The 14,805-nt window shown below is 44.1% G+C and overlaps 1 protein-coding gene across 3 annotated transcripts in view; it reads left to right on the top strand.

The window, feature by feature from the left end:
• Positions 1-11,758, top strand: part of cabin1 (calcineurin binding protein 1) — a 404,357-nt gene extending 392,599 nt beyond the window's left edge. For all 3 annotated transcript variants that reach the window (XM_048611391.1, XM_048611392.1, XM_048611390.1), the window contains exons 35-36: positions 883-1,100; positions 4,827-11,758. In XM_048611391.1, coding sequence (XP_048467348.1) covers positions 883-1,100; positions 4,827-4,973 — 365 coding nt within the window. In that variant the 3' untranslated portion in view covers positions 4,974-11,758. The remainder of the gene's footprint in view (positions 1-882; positions 1,101-4,826) is intronic.
• Positions 11,759-14,805: the final 3,047 nt, after the last annotated feature.

Genomic DNA, 14,805 nt, shown 5'->3' with positions numbered 1-14,805 from the left:
CCTGTGACGTTCACAGGCGTACTGGCTGCCGTTCCCTGTGACATTCACAGGCGTACTGGCTGCTGTTCCCTGTGATGTCCTGTGGGACCTGAACCCGGGTCTTCCAGTCCAGGGGTAGGGTCACTACCACTGCACCACAATAGCCCTGGTCATCAGTGAACCAGATCGGTTTTGACAAGAATCAGCTGATCACTGTTAGATTTTTATTGAATTCAGATTTCACCTTCTGCCGTAGTGGGATTTGAACATTTGAACATTTACTAGGCCAATGATATTGCCACTACACCACCACCCCCTTACTGTTATGCAGGGCTACTATTCTCTATAATGTTCTTGCTGTGTCAAAATCCTTGAATTTGCTCCCTAATAACAATTGAGGATCTACTTACAGCACACGGACTGCAGCGGTTCAAGAAGGCAGCTCAGCACCACTTTCTAAAGGGCTATTAGGGACAGGCAATACATACTGGACCAACCAATGATGCCCATGTTCCACAAGTGAATAAAAGAAAACATATGCAGGCACATGGTTCTGTATACTGTACACAAGGTTTGCTATTTCTCATAATGTGCACTGAATTCCTGTCTAGTACACTTTGAACATTTCTATGGAAGTAAAATTGGTTTCAATTAAACAACAAAAGCTGCTGGGATATAAAACAGTAAATAAACATGATAGGAGTGAAGGTGCAAATCTAGAAAAGATGCTGCTAAACATTAAAGGCATGTGTGGATATTTGAACTGATTTTCAAGATGCTACGTAATTTATGTTCATTCATAGAATGCAGAGTCAATCCGTCAGGGGTGGGATTTGAACCTGATTGCTGTATTATGTGAAATCTGTAATTTGTGACCGAGTTGATTGTGTTGCTTCTCTGCAGCTTCCAGCTCCATTAGTGAACCATCTACCACCTCAATGGCCCAGACTTGCAAAGCTGACAGTAGTCGAATCAAATCACGAGTCCCTCCAAACATGCCAAAGCTTTTTATCCCATCATCTATGGCAAAGTTTCCACCAGAGATAACCGTCACCCCGCCAACCCCAACCCTCCTGTCGCCAAAAGGTAGTGTGTCTGAGGAAACCAAGCAAAAACTAAAGGTAAGAAATTGTCTGTGACTATTTCCCTTTCCTTGTATAGTGAACCTTGCCTGTGGTTTTTATTTATTTATTCATGGGATATCACTGCCTGGCCAACCAGCATTTATTGCTCATCCCTAGCAAACTGAGAACATTTCAGAGGGCAGTTGAGAGTCAATCACATTGCTGTAGGTCTGGAGTCACATGTAGGCCAGACTAGGTAAAGATGGCAGGTTTCCTTGCCTCAAGGACATTAGTGAACCAGATGGGTTTTTCCAACAATTGGCAGCGGTTTCATGGCCATCAGTAGATTCTTAATCCAGATATTTTTCCTTTACAATTCAATTCAAATTCCACCATCAGCCATGATGGGATTCGAACCCCGGTCCCCTGAACATTAGCTGAATTTCTGGATTAATCGTCTAATGATAATACCACTAGGCCATTACCTCCCCTCGTGTGCATGTGTGTGTTGGGGAAAATGCTGTCATCTCCTTAAAAGTCTCCTAAACTTACCAACAACACTCAAGGATGTGGGCTGTGTTTCAGATATGGTGCCCACTGTCTGAAAAAGTTAAAGGAAAATCTAATGGATATGTTTAATAAACACATGGACTGCTCTTTGCCTGTAACATCTTCAGGACTTGCAGTTCTTTTGCACCTACTGCTGTTAGAAGATCTAGTGGAGCTATTTGATAGAGAGATTCATAACCACAAAGGTTCAGGACAGAATAAATGAGGAAAAGCTGTTCTCAATGGTGGAAGGATAGAGAATGAGAGAGTACAGATTTAAGGTGATTGCAAAAGCGGCAATGGTGACCCAAAGAGAAACTTTATCATGTAGTAAGTGTTTATTATCGGGAATGCACTGCTCAGGACATGGCGAAGTCAGATTCAATCAAAACTTTCAAGAAGAATTGGATTATTATCTGAATAGTAAGAATGTGCCAGGTTACAGTGAGAAAGCAGGAGAATGGCATTGGATAAGTTCCTCATTCAGAGAGCTAGCAGACATGGTGGGTGAAATGTGAGAAATGTGTACAGAACGTGGTACATTCCACAAATTTCATTAGTAACTCAAAGGTAGAATGTACACATACAGTTTTAAGCTTGCAGAAGCATTTTAAACGGGACACGATTGAAATACACCCAGAAAACCAGAACAACTGCTTGAAAGAACATTGGTGGCAATTCAGTGGGAGACGTCAGAAGCAAGATTCTACAGGCACAGTGCAGACATTTATCCACCAAGATTAAGGCTGGTACCACAAAATCTAGACCCTCTGGTTATCCAGAAGCAGACTGGGTAAGATAAAGCAGAAAAATAGAGCTTATGACCATCCCAAACAAGAAATATTTTAAGAAGCTAAGGAGTTGAAGTAAAAAAGGAAATTAGGATATTATTATTATTAAATATTATTAATAAAATCAAGGACAATCCAAAGAGTTTTCTCAGAACGTTGAAAGCAAGAAGATGATGAAGGAAAGGAGGATTGGACCTATCAGTATATGGTCACTCTGAGGAGAAATATGATGTGGGCAGGTTCATTTAGAATGAGTATTTTGTGTCTGTCTTCACAAAGGAAAGGGATGAAGCAGAGGAGGAGTGTGAAGTATGAGATAAAATAGCAGAATGAAAAGGGAAGTGTTGGAGCAGCTGACCACCTTGTAGGTGGATAACTCACCAGGGTGGATAAATCATATCCCAGTCTGTTAAAGGAAGCCAATGAAGAAATAGGGAATGCTGTGAAGATCATTTTTCAATCCTCAGGAGATGAAGGTGAGAAACCAGAGGATTAGAGCTATGTGAACATTGTACATTGGGCAAATTACCAGAATCAGGACTATGATACTTGGAAAGGCACAGATTAATCAGGAACAGTCAGCACAGTTTGTTAACAGAAGATTATGACTTCCTAACTTAATTCAATCATTAATTTAGTTGAAGAATTTAAGGAAGTAACAAGGAGGATTGATGAGGGTTGTGTGGTGGATGTTGTCTACATGGATTTTAGTCAGGTATTGACAAGGCCCCACCTGGGAGACTGGTTGGAAAACTAAAGCCCAAGTGATACAGCGATTGGGGTGAGCTGGATTTAAAATGGACTTAGTGACAGGAAACAACGGGTAATGGTGGAGGGACGCTCATCTGAATGGAAGGCAAAGGTGTTCCACAAGGCTCAGTGTTAGGTGCCTTGCTATTTATGGTATATTTTAATGATTTATAATTAAATGTAAGAACGTGATTGGGAAATTTGTAAGCAGCGTTTGATAGTGAAGAGGAGGATGGCTGACAATTGCAGGACGGTATCAATAATTTCTTTGTCTGAATATCATTTGTCACTTTTCATCCCAGTCTGGAGAAGTGTGGGGCTATGCCTTTAGAGAGTGCAAGCAAAGCAAGAAGAACACCCAATAAATGAGAGGGTAATGAGAGACAAACTGAGAGATCTGGGAGTGCATGTCTACATGTCCCTGGTGAGACAGGTAGAGAAACTGTTCACTAAGACATGTGGGATACTTCTCCTCATTGGATCATAAGGCTAAACAGTTCCTGCATTATAAGACACTGGAGTTAGCGTTCTCTGTATAGTTCTGGTCACCACATTACACGAAGGACTCATTTACTCCCTAGTGTACACAGAGGAAACTTATAAGAATGGTGCTCGGACTTGAATCTTGCAGCAATGATGAAACATTGGACTGCTGAGAGGTGTTTCCGGACAAAGGATGAGGATGAGGGGTGACTGAATAGAGATGTGCAAAATAATGAGGGGCTTGGAAACCCTGCACGGGGGAAACCTGTTTACCCCAGGATAGAGGGCAGTGAGGAGGGTCACACGTGTTTAAAGTGATTGATAAAAGGATTTGGGGGCGTGACATGAGCTGAATTGTTTTCACGTAGTGGATGGTGGGTATCTGAAATTCACTGCCCAGTTCAGTGAGAAACCCTTAACTTATTTAAGTGGGACCTGGATCTCTGGCTGGAGCCTGCAGAGCTACAAAGCAGGTGCTGGAATGTGGGATGAAGATACATGGCTTGTTAATTCAGCTAGTGTAGACATAATGGGTTGAATGGCCTCTTTCTGTTCTGTATCCATTGTACGATTTCTCTCTCAATCATATTGAGAAGGTTGACAGTGATGGAGACTTGCAGCAGTCATCACTAATTGGGACTAAATTGGCATCTTCAACCAGAGAGTGTATTATTGCGCCGTGAAGGAGAGTTTTATTTGTGCTTGTGTGAAAGATGGTGTTTACACAAAGGTAACATTGAAAGTACAGTGGGGTTTTGGCATGAATGATAGCTAACAGACAGTATTGTGAGACAACAAAGTGCAGAGCTGGATGAACACAGCAGGCCAAGCAGCATCATAGGAGCAGGAAGGCTGATGTTTCGGGCCTAGACTCTTCATCCTACTATCCCTGCACCCAGTATTGTGGTGTCTTTAAGTGTTTGCAATTAACATAATCAATGTTTTAAGATCTCCGTGGTTTATTTGTGGGCATCTTTTGGGTCATGTATAATGTTTTCCACACAAATCTACCCCACCATTAGTTAATGTAGTCAGGTTTCTTGTGACTACAAATAAACCGTTACTGTTATCTTCACTTCATCAAAGGCGTGTCCTCTGCCCACAGTGCTGGCTGTTGAGACTCCCATTTTTTGATATTCTAACTTTGTTTACTCAGTCTTCACTGTGTCAATGCTCTGAGCTAATGCCTGCTTTTCCTGTTTGCTTTCAGACTGCCATCCTATCAGCACAGTCAGCTGCCAACGTGAAGAAAGAGACTCTGTGCCAGCCAGCCTTGGAAATCCTGGAGACGTCGAGCCAGGAATCGTCACTGGAGAGTGACACCGATGACGAGGAAGACGATTACATGGACATCTGACACAGTGTGAATCCCCTAAGTTACAGCAGTAGGCAGCCAACCACTGCTCTCCTGAAGAAACGCCTTGGGAATATTGTTTTCTCTGAGACCATGGAAGTGCACAGTACTTTATACAGAGCAGCCCGGAACAAGGTGCAACGATCTCTTACCAGCATTGGCCTTTGTAAATATTAGATGCATCTCAGCGGTGAAGGCAGACAAGCTAAGCTGCATCACCGGGCTCCTTGTTTGATTTGTGCTGACCTGGAGAGATGACTCTGACTTTGCTCAAACACAAGCTGGTGATTCATTGTATAGGAACAGATTTCATTAAGAACATACCTCTCACAGAGTGGTCACCAGCTCTCTCGCAGCTCAGTTTTTGGGTGGGAGAGCTGGGTCAGTGAAGGCCCATTTCACTCATTGTGGAAATACCAGGAACAGCAATGTTTTAGTGGAAGGCGTAATGCTGGAAATATGAACTCAAAGCAGCAAATGCTGGGAATGAGCAGCAGACTGGTTTACTTCTGAGAAGAGAGTTTGTGGGGCGGTGGGAGGGGTGCTGCGGGGGGAAGCAAGAGAGAGAGTGTCTTTGAACACCAGGAAGACTCAGAGACCTGCTGGCTATTTCCAACGTTTTCCTGGTGCCTCATTGTGTCTATATTTTTCCTAACTTTTGTTAAGCCCTCCTCAGATAGAACTCTGGGTTGTTTATAGTGTGGGGAGCACAGAAAGGATTGGAACTTGCTTACCTTTACTGCTAACTTTCAGCCTTTGTGCAGTCGGATTGGATTGCTTTAAGAAAAAGAGCTTATTTACCCTGCTGTCCTGCAGAGTGACTGATGTCAGGCATTGTGTCAATCTGAATTGGTTTGTAACAGATCTCACCCTTTCATACTGAATCTCCACATTTTATTTCCCAGTCATTCATTTCAATGAGAAATGTTGGTTTCTGTTGTTGGAGGTTAGTTGTGAATGTAGAAAGGGGCACACTGTACAGCCTGTTAGCCAATTCTGCTGTCAATTTCTGATTTCACTGTCAAAGCAAATCACTTACCAGAACACACAGCGGGATATTGGAACACGCTCCAGAATGAGAAGGTTGTGATTTTTGAGGTAATTGTAAGACTGCATAGGGGATGTAGAAACTTCCTCTGGTTAAAAACCTCTCACCATTGGTCTGTTCTGGGATGTTGATCAGGAAGCTGCTTAGCTGAAGAGCAAAGTTCACCCGTTAACCTTGTGATCTGGTGACTCTCTGCAACAAGCATTGAGAGCTCCGCGTCAGAGGGCCCTCCAGATCAGTCCTTGCAGATAGGCTCATAATGACGCCTGCATGTTACCAATCACAGGCTTTGTGCAGTAATAGTGCCCAGCAGTTATCAAGACTGATATGTAACTTTGGTATACAGGACTGGTAGTATTCCCACTCGTGTCAAACAGGAAATTGTTACCCACAAATGGTTAATGCATGTGACAGCGATAATGTCCATTAACATGGAACTGCCCCACCTTCATTCCAGTCTAACTCTCACTCGGAGCCAACTCTTGTGTCAGTTTGACTTCATCCTGCAGCCCTTAGCAGGTCGATACTTTGTGGATTAATGAACTGGGCGTGTGAGATGGTGTGAGAGAGCATCAGTCCATCTAGGACCTTGGGGAAACAGTAGGACTGACGGCTTATCTGTTTAACCATGTGAGATTTGAGGTTTGAAGGACAAATGGGAATGATTGTGAAACGGGACAAGATAAAATTCAAATCATGCATGGATAGTGAAATAGGTTGGATTAGTGAGTGGGAAGGAAAATTCAGGAAATAACATGCGTAGAATTTGAATCTTTTTAAAGCTTTTTAGAAATTACTATGCACAGAGTTGAGACTCTCTCAGTGTCCCCTTTCTGAACCGCAGAACTGAATTGGCACGATCACCTTCTCAAAAACATATTTATACCGTTAATGATGAGCCTAATTTTTTTATTTGTACGTTAACCTAACCATAATGTGCATATCTAGCAAGGTCTTAAAAATAATGTGTGGCTTAATGGCAAGATCTAGTTAGCATGAAGCTAAACTACTTAATGACATTAAATCAACAACACATTCTGGAGATTCACAACTGGCATCATATTTCTTGACCCCCTCAATAAACTGGCCAATGTAATAAAAATGTATGTGTTAATACAGTTGCCTTTCCTGAAAAGTCATGCCCCACAGTCTAAATCTACGTTTATATTTCCAAAGAGAGCTGGAGCTGGGTTGTGTCTAATGAGTAAAGTTACTTTTAATATACCCTTGTGAATGATGGGGTTATAGTATGGGTTTTAAGAGCACAACGCTGAATATATTTTCCCTGAAGTCCTGAACGAGCTCTGTGACAGTGTATGACCCCACAGATTTATAATCTCTCACATTGAGCAGCAGATCATTAATTATCGAGCAATGAAAGATTGAACCAAAGTTGTTCATTATTTATTGTGCACCAGAATCTGAGATTCCTGTAAAGAGTTGAAGGAATTCTGCCAAATGTGCCATCCCAGAATCAATTGTCTTGCCCATTTATTATAATAAACTGATTTTGAGATCAGAACCATTTCATTTTCACATCGTTTATATTGTGAAGCACCTACAGCATTTGTGGCACTAATGTCTTCCTAAAGTTCAGCTCAGTGCTCCTGGGCACCATCCTGCTCCCACCCAGAACCCTCTGATTATATAAAGGATGGATTGGCAGCTCCGGTAATCAGAACCCAGGCACCCTATTGGTGCACTGAGACAGTCACACTTGTCTCTGTCTGGGAGTGTTCACGCAGCTACAGAGCATCTCTGGTTGGGAGAGGGGAGACCATGTTTGTCTATAGCACAAGAGTCTGCATATGTATAGCAACTTGTAATCTAGTAGAGAGGCTACACATGGAGCAGTTATTAAACAGGGTTTAACACTGAACCACACAGGACCCGTTAGCAAAGAGGAAGATTTTAAGATCATATTAAAGAAGGCAGAGAGAAGTTAAAAGAGGAATCTCCCAAACTTAAGATTTAGGTAGCTAAATGCACAGATGCCAGTGCTGGAGTGATGAAAATCCGGATTATTCAAAGGCTAAACTTGAAGCACTACAGAGATCTCAGCAGTGATAGAATGGCAAATAAAAACCGGAAATAATTGGTGCTTGAGACTTCCAGGATTAACAGCACAATAGGGTGCTGCTTAGGAAGACCTTTGTTTGAGTCAAAGCCCCCTTGTGACCAGCAATCCTGGTGGCAGATGCTCCACTCAGTCCAAAAACAAACTGACAGAATCAGCTTTCTGTAAAGTGCTGTTGAAATGTGCATTGACTTTAGTAACATCAAAGCTTAGACGTACACACTTCACCATTTCGGTTACACAGGACCCTGTGCATGCACACACACTGAGGAATTGCTTGTTGCTGCACCCATTATTCAATCCACAAACTCAGCAAGACCCCCCTCTCCCCATGTGGATAGAATCAAGTGGCAGCAAGTTCTGACAGCACTGGATTTGTGTAGAGCTGGATCTCAGGCTGTGGGAGCAACTTGACATTCTCATGTTGCAGCAGGCTCGAAGGGCTGAATGGCCCCTAACTCTGTCTCCCCTTTTTTCTATGATTCTAGTTATGCCCAGTTTCTCTTATTGCTTCGCCTCAGAATATGAGGTGATTTTAGGAAGAGAGGTGTGAAAACGTACAGTTCAGCATCTAAGCATCGCTTTGTGGTCAGTGGGACCTGATCTGTGTATTTTATCTGTGGTGCAGATTACACAGGGTCAGAGACAGGTTTCACTCACTCTAACACCATGAGGCTTTATCCTCACTTCTCCAAATGATGCTAGTGCTGCTCACAAACTCAAGAGTCGCTGCTCATTCCAGACATGACGAATACTTCATTAGTTCAATAGTTATTGATTTCTGGGGTAATGGGGCTTGTCCTGAGGAGAGACTGAACCCACAGTCTCAATAAGTTGAAATGTTTGAACATCTTAGAGGGCTCGACAGTGTAGATACTGGGAATCGGGTTAATGAGAAATTGGCGGAAAAGCACATTTATGAACATACAAATTGTTCAACCTTTTGAGCCTACTGTGCTATTCGCTAAGATCATGTGTAATCTGATTGTGACTACAACTCCACATGCTGACCTATATCATTTTGAGTCCCTTGTTAGTCATGAATCTGATTATCTCTGGCTTAAAAAATATTTAATGATCCTTCCTCTAAAATTTTGAGGAAGAGAGCTCAGAAAAAACTCTCTCGTTATCCCCGTCTTAAATTGGCAATCTCTTTATTTTTGAAACTGTGCCCTGTGGGTCTAGGCTTTCCAACAAAGGGAAGCATCTTTTCCATTATCCACCTGTCAAGTGCCCTCAGGACCTTCTATGTTTCGATAAGATCACCTCTCATTCTTCTAAACTGCAATAGATATAAGCCCAACCTTCCCTCGTAAGATGATAACCCCCTTTTACTGTGAATATATCTTTTTTAAACACAGTACTCCAGATGTGCTCTTACCAATGTCCTGTACAACTGTAGCAAAACATCCCAGATTATACAGGAGCAACTTACTACAGATGCTGGAATCTGTACCGAAAACAAAAAATGCTGGAGATCACAGTGGGTCAGGCAGCATCCATAGAGAGGGAGCAAGCTAACGTTTCGAGTCTAGATGACTCCCTGCTGATATATCCCACACCCACTTTGCAACAAACAGGGATTTCCACTTGCCTTGACAGTTACCTGTTGTACCTGCCTTGTAACCGTTTGTGATCGGTGGACCAGAACACCCTGATTACTTTGTACCTCTGAGTTCTGCAATCACCCCCTGCTTCACTAATATGCTGCTTCTCTGTTCCTCCTGCTGAAATGGATGAGCGTTTTGATTGTTCGTAGAAGGTCAGCCATGGTCTTTGTTGAGTTCCAGAGTGTCTGAGGGACAGTATGTCCTACTTTGTTCCTATTTCTGTTTGTATTACCACGAAGCAGCATCTGATTAGCTGCTGCATACCCTCCTCCTCAGCCTGATCATCACCAAGTACCCTTCTTTTAAAAGCCTCCTGTTCTGATTGATCCCATTCTTACTCCCTGCTCAGCTTCTTTTGTCACCAGCACTGTCTGAGCTCTCCCCTGGGGACGGTTGCTGTGCCCTGAAGGTGGGGACTACTGGAGGTCTAGTTTCTTGAACAGCAGATTGTAATTACAAGCAACGGGGTTCCCCAGCCCTCAACTTTCTCATAACTTTCCCCAGTTTCTCACCAAGGGGGTGGCACGGTGGCATGGTGGCTCAGTGGTTAGCACTGCTGCCTCACAGTGCCAGGGACCTGGGTTCAATTCCACCCGGGGGCGACTGTCTGTGTGGAGTTTGCTCATTCTCCCCGTGTCTGCGTGGGTTTCCTCCAGGTGCTCCGGTTTCCTCCCACAGTCCAAAGATGTGCAGACTAGGTGGATTGGCCATGCTAAATTGCCCGTAGTGTTCAGGGATGTGTAGGCTAGGTGGGTTAGCTGTGGGAAATGTGGGTTACAGAGGTGGAGTAGGGAGGTGTGGGTCTGAGTGGGATGCTATTCGGAGGGTTGGTGTGGACTCAATGGGCCGAATGGTCTGCTTCCACACTGTAGGGATTGTATAATAACCAGTAAGAACAGAACAGATCAGAATTTCATTCAGGAACAAAGAGCAGACCATTAACCTCTTGAGAGATTTGAGATCAGTACTCAAGAACGTGGAGCTGTTTAAATTCTTTCCTAAGATATAAATATCACCAGCAAGAGCAGAATTTATTGCCCATCCCACTGGCTCTTGAGCTGTGTCCTGCTTTGTCGGTGCAGAGGGAAATGCAAGTTAACAGTATTGCCGTGGGTCCGGAGTCGCATGTAGGCCAGATTTTCTTCCTTAAAGGGTACAGTGAACCAGATGAGTTTTTCGGTGCCAGCATTAGTTGCAGAATTAAATTGCAATTCTACCAGCTTGCTGCTGTAGAATTTGAACCTGCACCAGAGCATTAGCCTGAGCCTTTAGATTACTTGTCTAAGTGTAATTACCACCACACCACCATTAACCCTTTCAATGTTCTGATTGAACCAACCAATTATCTGTTCATGTTCTCATTGCTGTTTATAGGAGCTTGCTGTGTACAAATCAGTTGCTGCGGTTCCCCACATTTCACAAAAGTTTAATTGATTCAAGTACTTTGAGGTGAAATGAACTCATGAAAGGTGCTATGTAAATGCAAGTTTGTTCCTTTCCTTTGTTGGAACAATTGGAGTGTAGGAAAGGAGGGGTTAGCTTTTGGATAGCTTGCACAATAATCTGAATTTTTGGAGATGTTTGCTACAAGGTCCGAAGAGAAGTGTTTGTACTTGAATATCTTGGAGAAACGTAAGATATATGCTCGTGATTCCAAGCTACTGGATCCAGTTATTACGGAATGTCTTTTTATATTGTATTTTTTTTAAGGGCTTCTGCATATCGAGTGTTCACTTGTACATTTTTACAAGAAGTGTTCTTAAAACCATGTTATCGCTTAGCTGCAAAAAAAACCAATTGAAGTGTTGGGCCTTTACTATTGAATGTTCTGTCACAGGAATGATCTCTGCTTTTCTTTTATATGCAATGTTTTAACCGTAAAGCTATTCCGATTTAAACCCTTGTACATAAAAAGAACATTTTGTTTTGGAAAAGCAGGAAATCTGTTACAGTATTCGCATGTGAAATGATACCAGCTGAAGGCAGCTAGTAATAAAACCAAACGTTCCTATCCCTGCAGTCAGACTGGCTGTTGGAAGGTGCCAGCCTGACAGTTTGTGTCTTTCTTTACTTTGTGTTCGCTCAGGCACCTCAGCCAAATGATTAATTTCCTCTACCTGGAGGAAAGGAGCAGTCAACGTTTCGGGTATTACCCTTCTTCAGGACTGGATGTGGGAGCTGCAGATAAAGGGGGTGGAGGGGTAGAGGTGGAATGGGTGATGCTAGTAGGTATGACCCAGGGTTGGTCGATGGCAGGGATAAATCCCATTGGTGGCTGGAAGGGAGGGAGGAGGTGGGGCTGGAAAGGGAGCTGGGGGATGGATGGGGAGGTTATTTGAATTTGGAGAACTCGCTATTGACTCCTCCGGACTCGAGGGCGCCCAGGCGGAAGATAAGCTGTTGTTCCTCAAATTTGCGCTGTGAGTCGCTGTGATACTGGAGGAGGGCAAGGACAGACATGTCGCAGGGGGAGGGAGACAGGGAGGCTAGGTTGGCCGTTACGGGCCAGGCGAAGATGCTCGGTAAAATTGTCACTTAGTCTGTGTTTCATCTCATCGATATAGAGAAAACCGCACTGGGTGCAGTAGACCAGGTTGAAGGAGATGCAGATAAAGCTCTGTCTCACCTGGAAGGACTGTTTAGGGCCCCGATGGAGGTGCTCCCGCTGTGGTCTTCTCAGTGAGACCAAGTGTAGACTAGGTGACTCCTTTCCTCCAGATGCTGCCTGGCTTGCTGTGTTCTTCCAGCCTCCTGTTGGTCTCCCTTGGATTCCAGCATCTGCAGGTTTTTTTTTTGTCTCATTTCCTACACCAGCTACAACTGACATATACTGCCCTAGAAGGTGTGAGAGAGGGAAAAATTCTTGCCCTATCAATCTGGCCTGAGCGAGTATCCTGATACTGGAGCACACTCTGGGTTGTGAGATCTGCTCATTCACTCATACATGTGCCAAGCTCAATAATCCATAGCTCCAACACGTGGCCGTATAATCCCTACACTACGGGAAGAGGTCATTCAACCCACCACTCACCCTCTGAAGAGTATCCACCCGCTTGTTGACATAACCTGCACACCTTTGGACTGTGGGAGGAAACCAAAGCAGATACAGGGAGAATGTGCAAACTCCATTGTCACCCAAGGGTGGAGTCGAACCCGGGTCCTTGATGCTTAGAGGTAGCAGTGCTAACCACTGAGCCGCCCATGGTACCTATAAGCTAGCCTCCCAGGTGTGGTCCCTGAAGGTTTGTTTTTATGTTTAATATGTGTCTGGGTTACTTTGAGGCACTGGAGCCTTCCTTCCCTGTAGCTGCTGCATTAGCTTGATGTTCATCTCACATCCTTCCCACCCCACCCAGTCACTATTGGAGACATGAGACAAGCTGTCTCCCTCTCTTCCCAGATTACAGTTTGAGTAGAATTCCCCTTCAACCTCCGTCAATAAATAAGAGCCCTCTCCAGCCGATTACTTCCTTCTGTTGCATGTCCCTTGACCGTCACAAAAAGGCTCATCATCTCATCATTGGATCAAAAGCTCTCTTTGCAGGCCTTATCACATTCTCCAACTGTTTGGTTACTGAGGCAGAACACTCACAGCCCCTTTGCCTGAGCCCAGCAGCAGCTCAGACCTGAGGACTATTCCAATCCAACTTGGTCAATTCTCTTCCTGCGAAGTAGGCAAACCAGATGATCTTGGGAAAGCAAAAAGTGCTGGAGATCACAGCAGGTCAGGCAGCATCCATGGAGAGAGAGCTAGCTAATGTTTTGAGTCTAGATGACTCTTTATCAGAATTGAGGTGGAGTGTGGAGGAGGCAGCTATAGTAGGTGGGTGGAGTGCAATCTCACTGAGGGAAGTGAGGAAAGACAGTGTGAAGACTCTCACAACATCTTCCCATTGCTCCTTAACAATGGGGTTATTCTGCAAATGTTGCACCTCAAGGAAAGCCAGGAATATACAAACCAGTCAGCTAAAGCTTTTGAGATATTAATCTGAGGCAAACTGAATTGTCACATAAGGAATGGGTAAATCAATAAAACTTACTGACAATTTGTTAAAGACAGGTTTGACTAAATCAACTGAATTCTTTGATGAAATGACAAATCAAGTTCTGCAGTTCTAACGTTCAGAGACATTCTGGATCCTGGCTCCAGGGAGGCAACACACCATCTTAGAGTCTCTTTTACATCCACAGAAGCGCCTATCTGTACCCCTAACTATAGAGTCCCCTGTAACTACTGCTCTAGTGCTGTTTGTCCTCCCCTTTTTCAGAACAGAGCCGGCTGTGGTGTTACAGGCACTTGATAACAGCCCCTCTACAAACCACCTTCTGGAAAGCAGTGACTGCACTGATGCAGATCTTCCCCACTTCAGCCAATCACGGCACCACTCTGCTGCCCTCTTCAAGGTCATGGTTGTTGGAGGTCAGTAATCTCAGCTCCAGGGTACCTCTGCAGGAGTGGCACAGTAACTCAGTGACTGTCTGTGTGGGTTTCCTCTGGGTGCTCCAGTTTCCTCCCACAGTCCAAAGATGTGCAGGTTAGGTGGATTGGCTATGCTAGATTGCCCATAGTGTTCAGGGACATGTAGATTAGGTGGATTACAGAGAAAAGGTAAGGGGATGGGTCTGGGTGGGACGCTCTGAGAGTCGGTGTGGAATTTATGGGCCAAAGGGCCTGTTTTCCACACTGTAGGGATTCTATGAGTTCCTCAGGGTAGTGTGCTAGGCCCAAACATCCTCAGCTGCTTCATCAATGACCTTCCCACTGTCATAAGGTCGGAAGTGGGGATGCTCGCCAATGATTTGCACAATGTTCAGCACCATTCACGAGTCCTCAGATACTGAAGCAAAGTCTGGACAATATCCAGGCTTGGGCTGACAAGTGGCAAGTAACATAGAGTCCTACAGCACAGACGCTGGTCCATGCCGACCAAAATGTCCATCCATGCTAACCCCATTTCCCTGCATTTGGCCTATATACTTTTAAACCTTTCCTTTCCAGGTATTCAACCAAATGTTGTTAATGTACCTGCCTCAACCATTTCCACTGCCAGCTCATTCCACATGCGTACCACCCTCTGTGTAAAAAAAGTTGCCCCACCC

This window comes from Rhincodon typus, chromosome 24, assembly GCF_021869965.1.
Source record: "Rhincodon typus isolate 14 chromosome 24, sRhiTyp1.1, whole genome shotgun sequence".
NCBI classification, from domain to species: Eukaryota; Metazoa; Chordata; class Chondrichthyes; order Orectolobiformes; family Rhincodontidae; genus Rhincodon; species Rhincodon typus.
This window is presented reverse-complemented; position numbering and strand designations above follow the sequence as displayed.